The sequence below is a fragment of the Elaeis guineensis genome, chromosome 3 (genome assembly GCF_000442705.2).
Source record: "Elaeis guineensis isolate ETL-2024a chromosome 3, EG11, whole genome shotgun sequence".
In the NCBI taxonomy this organism is placed as follows: Eukaryota; Viridiplantae; Streptophyta; class Magnoliopsida; order Arecales; family Arecaceae; genus Elaeis; species Elaeis guineensis.
Window position 1 is genome coordinate 20,563,013 of NC_025995.2, and position 20,201 is coordinate 20,583,213.

At 32.2% G+C, this 20,201-nt stretch overlaps 1 protein-coding gene across 1 annotated transcript; it reads left to right on the top strand.

The window, feature by feature from the left end:
* Window positions 1-13,867: 13,867 nt before the first annotated feature.
* Window positions 13,868-19,951, top strand: LOC105042231 (uncharacterized). The gene is given in 5 exon segments (XM_010919351.4): window positions 13,868-13,981; window positions 13,983-14,148; window positions 15,547-15,608; window positions 15,925-16,000; window positions 19,485-19,951. Coding segments are annotated over 5 exon segments (495 nt in total). The 5' UTR covers window positions 13,868-13,882; the 3' UTR covers window positions 19,577-19,951.
* Window positions 19,952-20,201: the final 250 nt, after the last annotated feature.

The window sequence follows — 20,201 nt, forward strand, 5'->3', positions numbered from 1 at the left end:
ATACACATATATATATACATATATATATATATACATATATATATACATATATATATATATACATATATATATATATACATATATATATACATATATATATATATATATATATATATATATATATATACATATATATATATATATATATATATATATATATATATATATATATATATTAGATGCTGCAAAATAGACTAGTCTTGGGTTCAAACGATGAGAAGTTTAAGGATTAAAAAATTTATGATCCATATTCCTAAAGAAAAATAAACTAAATTTTTTTTATTATTAATTAATTATGGATTATTCTTTGAATTAATGTATTAGGATATTCTACCATTGTCTAAGTTTAAAGTGATGTAAATGTTTGAAGGCAAATGGCAAGACTTGCATATTCCGTGGGATCAAACCCTAAGGATATGCAGTTGTTTGTCGTGTGTCTGGCTCGAGCTCTAGGCCGGAGTGTGACAGTTTGTTAGAAAAAAATTTGTAGATAAAATTTATATTTAAAATTGATAATTTTATAAAACTTATTTTATTATTTTGGAATTATTATGAGTAAATCCAACCTTTTATTTTTTTATTCTCGATACGTCTGGCCAAATCAAATCAAAATATTATACAGGAGTGAATCTAAATTTAACTATAAATTCTGCTCTAACAAGCTATCAATTCGTGGAGAAAAATGAGTATTTGATTTATTTGATAAATATGATCGTCATATGAGAGCATATATAGGTTATATAAATTGCATATTTATATATATCATTAATTTTACTGAAGAAAATTAAATTTAAAAAATTATTTTCAAATATTGTGATTGGAGTTTTCAATGCCAAACTCAAAAATTTAAATCAACAGTACAATAAAAAAATATTTTTAAATTTAAAAAATAGAGAATAAATATACGAGTAAACTATAGATTATTTATTTAGTCGCAGCTGGAGTCAAGCTTGCCAAGCTAGTAGTTACTAACTCCAAAATAATTAATTATATTTTTAATTAATAATATTAATTATTTTAAAATAATTAATTATAGTTTATAATAATTACTAAAAGTTAAAGTATGAGTAGTTATTATAAAAATTTTAAAGTTTGATAGCTTTTATTGTTGTTGGAACAGCAACTTGCATCCCTCATTATAATTTACAAATTTCATATAAGATAGTTGGAAACTCAGTTTTTCATGATAGCATCAAACAATATGAGATATTTTATCATTATAATGAAAAATCTCTACCATTATTTTTGTTTTGGAATGCATGATAGAGATTTTACTTTCAAAATTATTGTCAATGCCCTAAATACACCATTTGAGCTAGGCATATGACATAGCTGCAAAACCTATAGGGCATGACTCTATAAATATGCAAGGCCTAGATACCTAAGTAATAACCCATCAATGCTAGATAAAGTTAAAGAGTATAAACATTATTTTGAAATAAAATAGCTTATAGGATTTAAATTGAGGGAAAACCTAATCCTCTAATAATATTAATATACCAACCTACATTCCAAAATAATAACCACATATAACCATAGTTCATAATTAGTAAATATGCACCTACTCAACTAGTCACAATGGTTCCAAAATTTCAAGAAAAAATATCTAATATGTCCTTAGGATTCCTTGAGTCCATGATCTAAGGCTTCCTTCTCTCATAAGCAACCCAAATCCTCCAAGACTATTAAGTATCTTGCTATTCTAAAAATTATTTAAAAAAAAGATATAAGCTTGATAGCATGGTAAGAATCTTTTGACATAAACTTATAGATATAAATTTATATACAACACTTAATAACAATCATTATATAAATAAGATAATCGATACAATATAGATAAAATATTATTGCATTATATATTTTGCATATCAATTAAACCTTAGATTCTCAAATCAACTACACAATATGTTCCCGTCGATTATTGCATATTATACAATTAGAAACATATCTCAATTTAATAGGTGTTTGAATGGAAGGACCTATTTCATTCCATAAGTCCTTACGGTGTTCAAATTCAGAAAGACATCCAAGAATACACAATAAAAGAATAAAGTAACTTATGTATTTGAACTATCTATGATCATGTTTTTAGCCTATAAATGGGCAAAGATATGGTTAAGTTTCTAGCTCCATGACCGACTAACAATATTTTCAGCCTATAATAGAGCAATAATGATGCCACATTTCCAACACATTATAAGGCATTAATGGTACTATATTTCTAATATGAGATAGGGCAATGACAAAAATGTGGCTAGTCCAAAGCTCTGAAGAAATGATAGAAATATGGATGTCTTTCTAACCTATCATAGCTAATTAAGCATCCTAACTTTTAATAGTGGACTTACTAATTGCAGCAATAGAATGGTTCTAATAATTTTATTATTGAATCATGAAATGTGATGCACCTAAAAATGTTGAGTTGCAAGTGTAAATACAATCATAACCTCCTTAAACATGTAAATGAAGATGAATATAGTTTTTTTTTTTCTCCTCATTATTCCATCAACACTTGATGATAACATATAAGACAACAACCTCTCTATTATTTCTCTATCTTAATTGATCATTTATATATTTTTCTTCAACTCTGCACGATGATGATTGCTAATCTATGTATTGAAAATGTAAAAGAAAAGATGGGTTAGTATCAAACACTTCTAATTTAAGCTATACATGAATTAGAAACCCAATATAGAGCAATCCTCATACTAATGTTAAATATTAAATTTTTCAAAAATAAAGAACTCTATTATTATGAATATTGATAATGTGTACAAGAAATTACTTAGAGTTTTGTATACTATCACATTGATTTCTTCTGACTTTTGGTAACCAAATTTGTTGAATAGTACTTGTAAGAAAATTGGTTTAAACATTCTTGTTATACAAAATTAAACATAAAAAAAATATTAAACTTCACCAAAAGAGTTATTTCCCTCCTCTAACTTTTTAACAATGATTTCTTTACCTTTGATTTTATCCAAACTTTAAGAAGCAATTGCAGATAATCTAAAATAAAATATTTTCTTCGGAAAACATATTAACATACATCAAAAAATTTACATTAAATACCTAAAAAAGCAACCCAATCATGGAAGAAATACTACATTAATATCCAAATGACAAAACCTAATCAAATCCAAAGAATTAAAATGACTCATATACTCAGGCACGAGAAAAGGAAAACCCTCATATAGTTTTGGAATTCAAATGTCTGAAGATTATCTCTTCTTTTTTTCAATAATGTCATGAGAATTACTAACAAAATAAATGATTCAAATACCACTAAAGGAGAAAAGGAGTAAGAGCCTATTAATTTTGAGTTGTATATTGAGTTAAAAACTTACTTTGTGGATATAGATTGCTGACTTTGATCCATGGTAGATTTGAGATTCTCCTCTTTTAGTCACATGCGAAATGGGATAGTAAAATAGGTAAGATGGGTTTACTAAAATCGAAGAGAGAGAGAGAGAATAGGCAAGATGGCCTGGAAGCAGAGAAGAACTCTTGATGCTTAGAGTAGGAGAGTTTCATGAATAAATAGCCTAAATAAGTGGACACTGATGGGCCGATGTAATTTATTGCTTATTCTCTATTGAGATTAGATAATTATAAATGAAAAGATTGCATAATTAAGAATTATTAAAATTATAATTTGACTATTACTATTATATTATTGAATTGAACGATGTTGAATGATCTTACTGCTCGAACAAGCAATGAGGTCCCAAAGAGATTTAGACAAAGTATGGCTTGGGCTTTGTATAATACTAACTAGTACATTCTTTGATAATATGGTAATTATAAATTGATGTAATATACAAAGTTGTTTGTGTCATACAAAGCACCAATAGTGATATATAATTAAAAAAAAGATATATAAGGTGAAGATTATGGTGATCAGAATCTAGTTATCTATCCAATGTGCACAACACCTAAATATATATTGAAATTAATTTAAAAAAAAGTAAAATAATAGAGATAAATGGCATATTAATAAAAATATACTACAAAATTTTTGCTCAGTGGTATCATTCTCCACCATTTGGATAAGAGGATGAGGATTCAATTTTAGTTGGAGTCAGCCTAATAAGAGTGAGATGGAGAAAAAAATAAAAAAATGGAGATTAACCTCTTCTAATCCAAAAAAATAGTTGATAAAAATTAAAAAGCTTTAACAATATATATAGTTGTGCCCCATAATCTTTGTTTAAGTAAGTCAAAATCAAGTTGTTGTCTCTTACCTGTAATATCAATGGCTTCATTTTTATATATATCAGTCACTTATATACAAGTCAAAATCAAGTTGTCACATTTTTCCTATAGTTTTTGACCATCTAAACATTATGATTTGTGGTGGTATGTTAGAAAATCATTCACATATTTTCAGTTTCAACTTTGATTAAAGAAGATACAAAGAAGACACATGAATGAAATAACTAATGATCAGTATATTGCATAAAAACAAGGAAACATGCAAAATAAATAAAAACAGAGATATTGCATGTGCGGGCCTATTTTATATTCATATCTTTAATGACATCTTTAGTTGACACCATAAGTTGACACATGTGAATCTAAAAATATTTTGTTTTGTGATAAAATATCAACCAAACTGTAGAGAACCTCAATAATAAATCTATCATTTCATAATAGATTGCCTAATATTTTTTAATGATATGCTAGTGTTTGAGCATAGGATGGTTCATGTATGAAAATTTTATCAATGTATCGTATCATACTTGTAAATGGCAATTAGATGTCTATACACCCAAGATCTTTCATGTGCATTATGCATTTCAAAAAGAAAACTATAAGATGAACAAGATAAATGAAACTGTGCTAAAAAAATTGATAGAGCATTTGATAGATAATTGATAGATATAACTGAATACATTCAAATTATAAATGACAAGAATCTCCATACAATTTGCACCACAATATAAGAGATAGTAGTTTAGTTTTCATTTCATGCACCACATTAGGATAGGGATAAATTAATTTATTATATTTTGATTTCACCATAAATCTATATGGTGTTAATTTGCCTCATAAAGTCATTAGATTAGGTCGAGGGTTTACTTGGGTTGAAAGGAAAGATGAGTATGGTAACAATGTTATTTTTGTTGATAAATATAACATTATTATTAATATCCAAAGATAACAAAAACTGGTCTAGATGCCTAAATAGGTTATCCAAGAAAATATTCTTTATTTGGTTGGCATTTGGATGATCTTAATAGCGATAAAGAAGAAATTTTCTTATTAAAAAAATTGAAAAGAGCTCTATAAGAGTATGGATATATATTATAAAAAAAAATTACAGAAATTCTTCCTCAATTTTAGTTGAATTTTATTTATATCTATTTACTTTAAAAAGTATCAAACTAACCCTTCTAGTTACCAATATGTTCTAATATGATCCAACCATCTATCTCCATTAGTGAAATTTAATAAAATGATGAAAATATCTCTTTCTTTATCTCTTTCCTCCTCCTTTCTTCCTCTCTGATTGATCCCTCTTCCTCCATTGTCAGCATCCTCCTCCCTCCTCTCTTTTCTTCTCCTCTTCCTCTTCACTTATTTCTCTTTCTCCATGACAGCTTCCTCCACCTTCCTCCTCTTCTTTCTTCCTATTCTTTCTTCTTCTCGTCCTCATCTTCTAACCTATTCCTTGTGGTCGGTAGCCTCTCTCCCTTTCTCTTCCTCTTCATCTACTTCTCTTTTTCATTCTCTTCCTTCTCATCATCATCTTCTTCCTCCAAACCCATCCTGACCCCACTCCTCTATGATGACCCCCTCCACATCCATTCTTTTTCACCAACAACCCATCCTTTACCCTCTTCTTTCTTCTCACTCATGTCTCCTTCTTCATGGTGCCTCTCTCCACCTCCATCCATCCCTTCACTTCTTTCTCTTCCTCCTCATCATCCTCCTCCTTATCCTTGTCCTCTAAGCCACCCATAAACCACTCCCTTCACGACGACCCCTCCATCTCCTCCCCTTTTCATCTGTAACCCATCTTCTCCCTTCCCTTCCTCTCCATTCTCTTCTCCTCATTGTTCTCATTCTCCTCCTCCAACCCATTTGGCCCTTCTTCTCTCTCCTTCCTCCTTATCTACTTTTTCTTTTTATCCTCTTTCTCCTTCAAGTCCACCCATAAGTGAGGGATATTTTCATCTATCGAGAGAAAAAATTAACACCATTTGTTGATAAAATAAATGACTGAACCATATTGGAATATATCGATAACTTGAAGGATTAGTTTAACATTTTTTAAAATAAAAGAGTGTAATAAAATTGGGTTAAAGTTGAGAGGTGTTCTTATAATTTTTTCTATTATAAATCACCTTGCAATTGGTATTTACTATCTTAAAATTAAGAGATTATATACTCTAGAGGCTTCTAGTTGAAGCATGATTTCATCTTTTCTAACTCCACTTGGCACCTCATATTTCATCCAAGTGGACACTAGAACACAAGTTAATGCACTACAAACTATGTGACATATTTTTATTGGCCATAAAATAATATGTATAATCTTATTTGCCTATAAATATGAGAGATGATGCTTTCAAATTCTAACTCTACCTTTATTTTGCTAACTAGCCTTAGTTTAGCTAGTTAGCATTCTCTTTGTCTAGGATTCAAAGCCCAATAATGATGTCTAATGGAATATTCTTGATTTTTAAATTTTTTATCATAATTTTAAGAAAAGTTTAATTCTTAAAGCATTTATAATTTTGAAGAATTCTAAATTGGATAATTTAATATATGGAGCATTGTATATAACGAAGTTTGTTAGTTTAAAACTTAGTTGGGCTTTATGGGTATTGAGCTACTTTCTTGCTTGGCATAATTATTAGGCTATGGATGTGCGCTAGATAGATAGACACATGGTTAAATTCTTATTTCAAATTATTGATATTTAAATCTTATATTTTAAGCTAATAATCTAGTATTAGCTTACCATTAAGTCTTTTATGGTCTTATTTAGAAGAGAAGGGAGAGGCACACTCCTGATAGAAGACTATACTAACAAGAAGTCCCAACAAGAAAGATTAGTGCCCTATTATATTTTTACTCTCTTTGCCTTCCTTCTCTCATTGCTTTCCTTCTATAAGATTTAAGGAGTCTTTGGAGTTACATCTTTATGTGATCATACTAGTGATAGAAGGTGAAATCACTCTCAGGACAATATGCTATATACACTTGATTTTATAAGAAGGTAAAAAGTTAATCTTTTAAGTTACTCTATGCAATTCTATGCAGTTGTAGTCATAATAGGAGGCAAAAATTATTCTTAAGATAATATACTCTATATTCTTTCATTTCATGAGGGACAAATATTATTCTAAGGAAAGTATACTTTTCTTGCCTCAATTCTAGGCCTTCTTTATTTATTTTCCTTCTTATGGTATTGATTTTAGTAAAATTTTTTACAATCAGTTATTTCATTTCTCTTTGAAAATATTAGCAATATTTTTTCAATGATATTCTCATTATATTTCTCAAAAATCTTTTTCGTTTGAGAAATTATTGGTTAGAATAGTTCTAACAACTGTACCTTGGATCAAGCAATAGAGAAAAAACATATTTGTGATGGGATTATAAAAATCTCAAAGAATTTGGATGGTAAAAGTTAACCATGGTTAACAAATAAGATGGGTTTAAGTAGGATCTTTTGAAATTTGGCAAAAGATGGGGTCCCATAGAAAAAGAAAAAAATGATAAAAAAATTTAAAAACAGTAAACCACACCATCCTCTCCTCTTCCTGCAGCCTCCTCTCTCATCACCGTTAACTACTGCTAGATCTTCTCTCCCCCCATCATCTCACTAACCTCCTCCCTCTACCATCCTCTTTTCTCTCCCCTCCATGTCGCCAGCCTCCTCCGACCTCAGAGCCACCCCATCTCGATGCCGTCCACCTCGATACTACCATTGGCTCGGTCTCCACCATCATCCTCCCCAACCCCTCTCTCCTCTCTCACCATCTCGCCAACCTCCTCCCTCCTTGGAGCCACCCCACCTTGATGCTGCCACCACCACGGTCCCACCATCATCCTCCCCACTATCCTCTTCCTTCTCTTTACTATCTTACCGACCTCCTCCCTTATCAGAGCCAAACCTAATATCCTGAAGTCATCGATAACTTGGCCCCATCTACCATTGTCCTTGTTATCCTCTCCACGTTCTTCTCCAAGTAACTTGTCTAACTAAGTTGTTTGGTGCAATATTTAAAACCCAGATATAACATGATCCTAAGTGTTTTTAGTTTATATATTAGTCAAAACCACTATTTTGGCCTACCTTAAGATGTGCCATACTCTTTCGAAGAATGTGCATATTTTATTCTCCAATTCAGTCGAGAGTTGAATCATAAGATATGAATATTAATATGGCTATAGAATCTTGATATGTTAAAAGGACATCTTCTATTTAAATATGACAAAATTATATTATAATAGTACTGCATTTATTATTTAATTTTTTAATATCTATTCAATTGTACCACAATAATTTGTTTCTTTATTAAAAACTAAGCTATAATATTTGTACTAACCACTACAGTGATGGAGAGCTCTAGTCATACCCCTCAAAGTATTAGAGATGATATTTTTTTTTTTAGTGATAGAGATGGTATTTGTATTGATAGTGATGGAAAAGAAGAAGCTATATATTCTTGTAGAGATCATATGGATAAAATTGAGAAGTCTTTTGCTATTATTTTAAGATGTGAGGTGGGAAATAAAGATTTATTAGGATAGATTGTGCATAGTAAAGTAGAGGCCTATATATTATATTGTGACTACGCTCATTACTTGGGTTATAATGTCTGAAAGGAAAGCAATATTGCTTCCTTAAAATAAACAAAATTAGACAGAAGGATTATTATTGCTCAAAGAAAGGATTGAAAGATGACACTTCGCCTAATGATGCAAATTACACTTGATCTAATACTAGAACTTATGTTGCGTTTGGTGCATCATCAGGCAATCTTGAAAGGTAATGTGGATTGCCTTCAGGATAGATTGCCATCATTAAATTATTAATAATATTGATTATTGTATTTGGTATACATAGATAATATTACAGTAAAATTATTAAAAATCTTGATTGATATATTTGGTATGACAAGTAGATTACCAGTAATATGAAATCAAATTCTCAAAATACCTCCAATAATTTTGCTTTTTCTCTAGTAAAAAGTAATGGAAGTAATGTGGATGTGATGGTAGCACAGAAAAGTGACGGGCCAAGGGGTGTATGGAACTACAGGCATTAGAGGGCTTAGGACGGGGCGGGCATGTGTGGACCATGGGGGTAGTGGGGATGGGCTTGGAGGAATTACAGGGGGTAGTGGGGACGAGCATGGAGGAGTTACAAGAGGGTGGAGGGGACGAAGGTGGAAGAGCCATGGGTAGGCAAAGGGAGATAGAGGAGCCACGTGCTGGGGGTGCATGCGGAGGGAGAGAGAGGAGGGTTGGGCAATAGATTTTGTATGATTTTTTTTAGAGATAATTTTATTCAAAATTTTTATTACAATATTATTAAAAAAGTGATAATCTAGATAGCCATTCTTTTTCAAGATAATCCAGATTATCTCTCATGAGGTAATCTAGATTGCCAAGATAATTTGAATTATCATCTAAAAAGTATACTAAATGTAGCAACTTAGATTACTATATTAAATTATCAGCAATCTGGATAGATTGCCAGCTACCAAACGCAACCTTATTGTAAAGCAATTATTCATTTTACAGTTGATGAGCAAGGATAGTGGAAGATAACTAGATTGGTTTATGAACATAATCATGAGTTAGCTAAACTGGAACAAAGGTATTTATTAAGATCTGCATGGGTTCTAACTTCTGAAAAAGATAATGTAATTGATTCAATGGTGAATGTAGGAATCCAAGCAATCAATGCCTACTCCTATATGGTTGAAGTGGGTGGTGGAGATGAAGATGTAAGATTTACAAAATATGATTGTTATAATTATATTAATATTCAGAAAATGATGTTAATTGAGGTTAGAGACTCTCAAAGTCTTGTAAATCATTTCAAGCATATGGCAAATCAAGATGACATATTTTATTGGGCTGTGCAAGTTAATCAAGATGGTAGAATGGCTAACTAATTTTTAGAGAGATGGAAGATTTAGAATTGACTTATTGCTTTGGAGACGTCGTGATTTTCGATGCTACTTATCAAACAAATAGATATAACTCAATTTGTGCACCATTTGTTCGGGTTAACTATCATTGGCAAAACATCATGTTTGGTTGTGCTTTCTTATTAGATGAAACAACAGTATCCTTCATAAGGTTATTTAAGATATTTTTAGAGTTAATGGGTGATCACCCTTCAAAAACTATTTTTATGGATCAGGATTAAATAATGGTGAAAGCAATTAAGGAGGTATTTTCAAATACACGCCATCATCTTTGTTTATGGTATATCCACAATAATGCACCATCTTATTAGAGCAGCCTTGATTCTAGTAACTCTTTCTAGCACTTGTTTAACAAATATTTGCAAGTATGTTAATCAAAAGAGAAATTTGAAGAAACATGAGCTAGGATGCTTTTCGAGTATGATGCTCAAGATCACAAGTGGCTTAATAGACTATAAAAGCTTCGTTAAAAGTGATGTACAGCTCTTAACAAAGATACTTTTGATTGTAGCATTATATCATCTTAAATAAGCGAGAGCACCAACAATGTATCAAATGGCATAGCTAACAAATCAAAATCTCTCACAAAATTTATACTTGCTTTTGAAAAGTTAGTTAAAGATTGGCATAGAAATGAATCTGAAGAGGATTTTCATTGTGCTCAAAGTGTCCCTACATGAGCAATCAAATGAAGTGAGATTTTGAAGCATACATCCAAAGTTTGCATGTAAAATTTATAGGCTATTTGAAAAGAAGTTTCTTAAAGGATGTGGTGCAACATCGTGTCATGAAATTTTATATGATGATAATATTTTTAGATTTGAGTTGATGATGTATGGGAGGGGTGCAAAAATTTAGCATGTGCAACTTAACATATTTACCATGAAAGTTACATGTATATGTAAGAAGTTTGAGATAATGAGGATATTGTGCTCACATATTTTAAAAGTGCTTAACCAAAAGAATGTGAATGAAATTCTAGAAAGTTATATCTTGAGATAGTGGATGAAGGATGCTAGGGTAAGGGTATATAGTTTGAAGTAAGATGAGCCATCACAATAGTCTACTGAAACAAAACTCATTTATCGCAATCATGCAATAAGATATTCTTATAATCTATTAATAATGAGCCAAGGGCACAAAGAATCAAGAAAAATTCTTTGAGATTCTCTTGAGGCGAGTGAAAAAGAATTTAGAAGCTTCTTCAATAGATTGAGTTTGGATGCACATTCTTATGTAAGGGATAAAGAAGTCAGAGAAGATGATGATGATACTCAAAAGGATGACAAAGATCTTTTGTTAGATCCTTCACATGTGAAGCCCAAAAGAGTTTCAAATAATAGACTTAAACGCCATTTTGAGAAGCACAAGAAAAGTTCAATCCAAAGCCAAACAAGTTAAGTAATAATTTATTTTAACATCTTCTTACTTGTTAGCAATTAATCTTTAGATATTCTTTCACTATTTAAATAGTTTGTTATTGATAGAGAATACTTTGATGGTATAGAAAAGGAAAGAAGGCTGTTGAATCTTTCTCATGTAGCCAAAAATCTACTGCTCAACCAAGTATCATGTTAGATGTCCCAATAGCATCATGTCTAACTGCTCATCCAAATGCCGTTCCAAATTTCCATTTGTCAAATTAGGTACATATTTTTTTATCTATTTTTTTTTGGATCATACTAAAATTAAAATAGTATTATATATGTAGGCATATCTAAGTAATTTCTAACCACCAAATTATTTGTCTTGGATGTATCATTACCCATCACAATTACCATCGCAAGTGCCTTCACAGGTAAATTATTTAAAAAAAAGAGAGAAAATGATAAGTCATTTATTTATCAAAATCTAGTATATTCAAATTATTTGACGTGATGTTGGCAAATCTCAAAGCGCTCATATATCTCTATAATTAGGTGCCACAACTCTTATATCAAGTGTTTCTTTCGAAGTGATGTGACAAGAATTTCTTAAGCAGTCATAGGTATGAAGTTTTTGAATTAATCTTTTTAGAATCTTTTATAATTTTTTAAGTATACATATTATTGAATAATGTCACATAATTTGGTGGAGTCATCATCTAACATTTAGAGAGCTCCAATGTGATAGAAAATATACTTTTATAGCTATGTTGTGGCTATAGAGATTCTTGATGATTTATTTTGTAGCGGTGGTTGACTGCTTCACTATGATGCTATAACTTGGCATATGACATTTGTAATTTTATGATGGTTGATTCTTTTTTGTAATATGATACTAGTAATTCTGGACTAAAATTTTATAAAATTCATGACATTTGTAATGTTGTTGGTTCACTTTTCACCTTCGCTAGAATTTTATCATCCTTGGTGGTTTATTTTATTTTTGATTTGCTTTTTATTCATTGATCTACTTTCCATCATAGAAGCTGCTGTCACATGAGATGCATAGTGCTGGTTTTTGACAATTCTGCTTTAGTGTCCAAATGCTCTCAATTATATTATCTTAGTGTCATGCTTCTTAGCGTCTTACAATCCAATTTTTGCTGTGGCATGATTGGCATGCATAGAGCTTAAGATTTAGTACGATGATGGAGATTAAAGAGTTTTCTGCTTGATTGGGGGCAAACAATGTACCTTTTTTACAGTGGGCAGGATAGGGGGAATGGATGAAACCAAGTGGGTTTGGGCCTTTCCCAGCCCACTTGATTTCGGCTTTTATACAGTGGAATGGATGAACCCAGGTAGGGAATGGTTGAAAACAAACGGGGAGCAGATGAGAAAATACACTCCAATACTTGGGTCATGTCAATAAAAATTTCTGCATAACTAATAAAATAATAAAAGAAAAAAAAAATTATATTTCAACTGAGAAGAACCTCGCACATCGAGAAAAAATTGAATGGAGAAGAAATTTTTCCAAATACTGTGAGATGACAATGTGCGAGGAACTCCCCGTTCTGAATGAGCTGGGAGGAGTTGGACGGACGATGGGCAAAATGATAGTTGCAGATGAAATCGGGGACTTCATGATGAGAGAGGAACTCCTCGTTTGGAAAATGACATGGATTTGAGTGAGCATCTAGACTGAAATACCACTCATTTCAAATTCAAAATTTCAAAACATGAGCTTGAGTAGAAGCAACAAATATCATTCTCATCTCAATTTCAAGTAGCTATGATTAATTTTTATCATCCAAACTCTTAGATTTTTTAAATCTCATCGCACCATATATTTTTTTTCTATTGTTTGATTTAAAGTACAGTTGTTAGAATTGTTCTAATCAATAATTTCTTGGACTTGAATAGGCATCTGGATGAAATACCACTCTTGCTTCAGTTTCAGTTAATCATGATTAACTTTTATCATCCAAACTTTGAGATTTTTTTTTATCCCATCATGCCACATATTTTTTTTATTGTTTGATCCAAGGTAAATAATCTCCTTATTCGTTTGCTCACGTAAAAAAAAAAAAAAAAAAAAAAAAAAAAAAAAAAAAAAAAAAAAAAAAAAAAAAAAGTTACCAAGCCCCAAGTAGGTTCCCAAAAACCTCTCTCCTCACAGCTGAACGAGGGGTAGGTGTTCCGTGCACCGGATAATTTCGTCAATCGCACTCACCTCAACTTCCTGGTGCGGATATCATCCCGTCTTATCCAATCATGACCATCCATGTTTATCGCAACGGCGGAGATTAAGTGGACGCCCATTATTTGCGTTCGATGTACCGCGGTGAGCTTGCTCCGTCGCGAAACATCACGGCGGTAATGTTCTTATTCATATCCTCACCCTTCCGTGGGACGGTGGAAGGCTTGCACGCCTTTTTTTACCAGTCTCACGGAAGGGAAAAGAAGCTCGAGTTGGCTTCCTCTCTCTTCCTCCAATCGAGAGATGGGAATCCCTTCCGAGATGGGAGACGCTTGGGCGAACAAGGAGAAATCTTTCGTGGTCGCATCGCCAGATGAGCGCTCCGAGAGTTCTGTGCGAGGTACAACTTCTCTCAGTTTCCGTGTTCTTTTTTTTCCTTTGCCTGCATCTCTCTGACCAAATTTTGGATTTGGTAGGGGCAATAGGGGACTCAATTGAAGAATCCATGCTTTATTCTGTTAGAATTTTGATCACAGAATGGACGCAATCTTCTGTTCTGATTACTGTAAATTTAGAATGCACCTTTAGATAATCAAAGGTGTGATGTTTGTAAAGAAAAGAAATGTTTAAATTAATGCTATTTATAAATTGATGTTTGAAATTAGATCTTCTTGCTCTGATTTGGTTTCGTTGGAAAAATCCATAAACTCTTTCTTTGTTAATAGCGAACCCCTGTCTGAACAGTCATATATATATATTTTGTTTTTTCCTTGTGAACTGCAATGTGTTAGTTTATATGACTGATAGAAACCATTGCTTTCTTTGATCATACTTCATGTTATGCTTATTTTTTCCTAAATATGTTCTGTTAGTTTCAGACCATCAAATAGTTAAAGAAATTTTTAGGGTAATCAAATGATTAGTAAAACACCTGCTAAATTCCATACAGATTATACCAGCAAGGTAGGTTTTTGAGATCTCGGCAAACTTTCTTCTTAAATATAGTAAATTTTTTTCTATCTAGCGCCCCAAAAGAAGCCAGGATTTGGTCCGTTCACTGGCTGTCATGCTAATATGGTGATGATGGAGTTTATTTCATGGATGAAACTTTCGAAAAAGAATGCTATTTGTAGACATTTCTTGTTAGTGGCATTCTCGTTCGGCAATCTAGTTTTGCCACCATATAGTATTCTCTGTCTATGATCTCACTCTCGGATACACAGTTTTCGTGTCAATTTCTGTTATGAATTCCTTCTTATTCTATTTTGTATGGTGTTTCTCTTTTGTAGGAGTCAACCGGGATTCTATGTATAATCAAAATTATTTTTTAAATCTTAATCAATTACTTGTGTCCCTGCTCCCTGATTATGCTCCTAAAGGTTTAATGTTATGGATGTGATGAAGATTGATGCCTTTCTTAAATGACAAGGTCATTTATACTGTTGTTTCCTGAATTCACACGCTAATGCTTTTACTTTTTGATGTTGTTGATATTTCTCCTCTTTCATCATGGATTCTTTGTTCTGTTTGGTCTTATATTTCACTGGGTATTTATCCCTGTGGATTTCTTGACTTCTGCAAAATACCTTTTTCCTTTTTTTCTTCCTTGATTATAATGACATTTGTTCAATCTATTGCTTCATAATAACTTTAAATGTTTGAGTATGACAACAAAGGCATCCTTCGTATCACTTATGTGATACATGGTAACTTTTAATGTTAATTTCTCTTGCACCAGACCAATTGCTAGTTACTAATTTACTCGTTCTTTTGTTTATTTTGTGATTCTTGTATACAGAAGCAGTTCAGGCTGCATTTAAAACAGCTGTAATATCTGGTGCTGTTGCTGCAGTTCCAACGGTGTGTTTTCTATTCCATTTCATTTTATTTCTTCAGTATTGGAACCTTTCCTTCTCTTTCTAGCTATTTGTGTGTGCTGAATTGGATTATAAAGTTGCAAGCTTTGCATAAGTTATGTTGTATTTATTTTTAGAAGATGTTCTTTCCATTTTTCATCATTAAAAAAAAAATCTATATAATGAGAGAGAATTTACTTGAGCAATTCAAGTTATTTATTAAACTAACACTGCTACTGTTAAGAAGATTTCATTTGATCTAAAACTTATTTGTTTCTTTCCCTCTCCTTTCAGTTTCTTAATTTAGTTACATTTTTCAGTTGATTGGCTGCCGTGTCATTCCTTGGGCTAAAGCTAACCTCAATCATACTGCACAAGCACTCATCATATCAGCAGGTACCACGCAATGAGGAAACTTATTTTTGCAGGTGGTTTAATCTTTATTTTAACATAAAACTGTAATGCAAATAAAAAATTGTGTCCTAGTGGTTAAGACTCCTGCCATTGTGAGGGTATGGGAAGGGTCTGATGTACACAACCTTACCCCTGCATGCAAAGGGACTATTTTTGTGTTTTAAACCCATAATAGCCAGGCCATAATGGAGTGACCTTACCATTGCATCAAGGCCTGATATGTTGCAAATGCTGCCACTTAGTCTGAATCAATGTTTTTGAATGGGTGATATGGAGGAACTAGTAGTGGTCACTTTTTATGTGTTTGTTTTCACTAGTACATTCGAATAAGTGCATCACATAATGAAAATACAACATTCCTGTGAACACCTGTCACATGATGCAAGGTTTTAGGAAGTATGATAAGTGATATAAAGTTTCATCTGCAGAACGATTTATGATGCGAACTTGTTCATGATTGTGTTTGTTGGGAGCCTCTCAATTTGCTATAGATTTGTGGGACCCAAAAGTTTTGGATGATTCACTTCACTATTTATTGAGCTGATGTTACCAGTTTTTCTTGATGGTGGAGTTGCTTATGTGATAGATCGAATGTTCTTTTGGAAATCGTATGATCCTAGGAGATTCTATAGAAAGTAAACCATAAGAAAATTAAATATAGTCTATGGAAAATAAACCATACTAGATTTAAATCTTTCTCTGCTGCATAATAAATAAGGACTTCAAAAAGTAAAATCATGTTTAACACAATTCAGTACAATTATTTTCTTTATTTTTAACAAGTATAAGCTGGAACATCTAAAATCATATGCAAATGCCTATTAGGATAAAAAGTGTGGTTTACATGATTAAACTTTAGTTTATGCTGTTTCTATAATAACATAAAAAGTATTGTCTGGTACTAGCATATTACATACATATACATGTACATAAACATACATACGTACATATACACACAAATATATCTATATATCTATATCTATATATATAGATATGGATATATATTCATCCTAAAGAATAAGTTAAAGAGGACGAAAATTTATCAGTGCCCATAATCTCTAAATAAATATCTGGATTTTGGGTCTTTTCTCTCTAGGTTTTCATTAAATTTGTTTTTTCCTTTACCTTCTATAAGTTGAATATTATGGTGTTTGCATCTGTATTATGTTTGGTTTTTGATGTTAAACATCTTTATATTGCTTTATCCACTAAGTGTTTATGATGTTTACCAAGTCAATCTACTCTTTAACTTCAAAGCTTAGATGAATTATATTGCCGTTCTGATTTCCACCATTTTGTGTTATTCCTCCAACATTTGAAAGATATCTTTATCTTATTTCTTTTCTTAACCCAACATCTGCTGCTCATGGTGGTCTTTCCTACATGCATCATTGAGCTTTTTCGCTTGATATATTACTCCCCTTTTGTAGAACTGCTGCTACTCTGATCTTCCCGAACTTATGACCTTACAAATAACTTTGCTTCACATGCCCAGCTGATAATTTGGGACTCAAGTGTTATTGTTTGTATCTCATCATACATTACTAGGTGTGCTTTCTTTATGTAAACAATCTTCAGTCCCCTTATCATGAGTTCCATATAGCTTCAAGACTTGCAATTTTCACCTTGACTTCTCTAGTCCTATGGTCAGCATGTTGAGATTTTGACTTCTTTTGCCACGTTTTGCAACTTTTGGTGTCTTGTCTACTCATGTATTACTTGCTTTCAGATTTATGCCTGCAATTATTTGTGTTTGCATTGTGACTCTGTGTCTTGCACCTTGTTGGTTTGTTTTAATGATTTTATTATGCCAATTGACTTTATCTGCTAGCTCAGTTATCACTGGGCTACATGACTAATCTATTAGTATATAATTTTACATTTAACCATCATTACCTTTTATGTTTATTGGATTTTGAGTCATTCATCAAAAAACAAAGCAACTTAAAGCATCCTAGTTCTGTGGTCAATGGCTATGCTTTTTATAGCTTCTTTGCTACCATGTCAACTTGTTTAAGGACCTAGCTTGTTTTTGTACTACGTATCAGCTATTTTGGATTCATATGAGGGTTGTCTTTTAATTAGTGGTTGAGGCCCTGAACATCTTTTCTCCTTATCTTTGGACTCATTATCTTACCCACCACTTTCTGTAAATTCTCATCTCTCTCTTCTGCAATTATTTACTTCGTGGCACGTTCACTTTTCTCTTGGAAAATGCATGGTGTGATTTTATGGTAGGGTGTTTGAGTCTAGTGGTTGGGATATAATAAGTTAAGAGTTCATTTTTCTCTTGGCAAGCCTTTAATTTTAGTTTTCAGAATAAAATCATGGTGTGATATCCAACTTAAGTTTGAGGGTGGGACTGTTGGAGTAATATGGCTTTTCTAATATGTATATCTTCATTTTGCGCATTCCTCCATAAACAAATTTATATTATAGGGATTATGGGTTTCATTTTGACACTCCTTGTGATGTCTTTCTTAATGGCATTGAGTTCTTTGTGACTTTATTTAGGCTTTATGCTCTCAGAGTTAGTCTATGTATTGCCCATGGTTACTTCTCAAATTTTAGAACTAATCGTCTTAAAAGGATGGAGGATTGAAAAATCAATCATTTTAACAATTAGATGCCATTTACTAAAATTAGCAGTTGTTCTGAGGGACTGTATGAGGATGCTGGAAAGGGGCACATGGAAGGACATTTTTAGTGTCAACATGATAGCATTAAAAAAGTCCTATCCTGTTTAAAATTATCAAGAATTGTTATATGGATATCTGTAGAGGCATTATACATGCAAACCGCAAATGCAGCGTTTCTTATGGTGGGGCAATAAACAATATTATCACCCATTTTTTGATTTGTCAATGAAATTTCGGCCACTGTAAAACTTGTGTTTGATTTATCAAGCATCAATTCCTGTTTATGGACTTAACTATAAATACTTTTCATGGTGATGACACACAGCAATTATTTACTAGAATTACAGTCTGGACTCACAGTATGAACAAATTAATTGGGATTTGAAGTAATTATGGAGATCAAAGTACAAATACTACAGGTTGAGCTAGTAGTCTCTTTATCAAAATCTAAAGCAACTGACTTCCTTTTTTGAAATGCTCAGCCGTCTAGTTGCAGAAAACTTTTATCTGGGGTGTTCGCAGTATTATCATTTGATCTGAGTCTGGTTTGAGAACTATATGGTTGGTGTCAATAAATTTTCATGAGCACGTCCATGTTACTGCACTAATTCAACATTTCTTTTGGTTCAGCCATAGTGGCTATTATGCTTTTCAGCACCCTTGTCCTGGTTGCATTGCCTTCAAACTCTAAATTTTGTGAAGTAATGTTTCTTGGTTTGTTAAAGCCGTAGCCTTTTTTTTCCTTCTTAATATGCTTAAATTCGATCTTTGGAAAAAGATTTCTTCACACATGAGCTGATAAGAACTTGTGCTTTCCTGTTTGGCAGCTTCCATCGCTGGCTTTTTCATCACAGCCGACAGAACTATTCTACAGAATGCCAGGGAAAATACTATGGGGAAGTATGATAAAACAACTTGATGATCCTCCCTGCTGCAGAGAAGCTTTGATACTATAAGAATTAAGAAGGTTCAACTTATATCATGAAGAACTGATGCATTCGATTGTCTGTGCCCTTCAAGGCTGTTGAGACATAAAAAATGAAGCAAGGTTCATGCCCATCTCCATTTCGGTTCTATTATATTCGTAGCTTTTTTTGAGGAAACTAATCTATCTGTAGCTATTCATAGCTGTCATGTAATGTTGCTTAGTGGATATTGCATGAAGCAGTTGCCTGGGGACATTTGAGGGTTTCTCAGACTTCGACCCCTGTTTGTTTTGCTGCTGTCCTGTGTAACCAAATTGAACCCACAAATTAGTATTTGAGCTTGTTTGATGAAAACTACATTTTGATGAGGGAAGCGTTATAGGTTGCCATATATGACAACCACAACCTGTTTTCTGAGAGAGTAAAATGCCTGTGAATGTGTTCCAATGTTCCCCCATGCATCAGACTATTTGTATGATACACTGGCAATTCGAGATCTGTGTTCTAAGCTTCTCCATCCCATGTCCAATCTTATATTACAATTTTCATATATGCTGATCTATACCACTTCTGAGATAAGTTGGTGCTGCCTGTGAAACTTGAGTTGATTAAGAATAT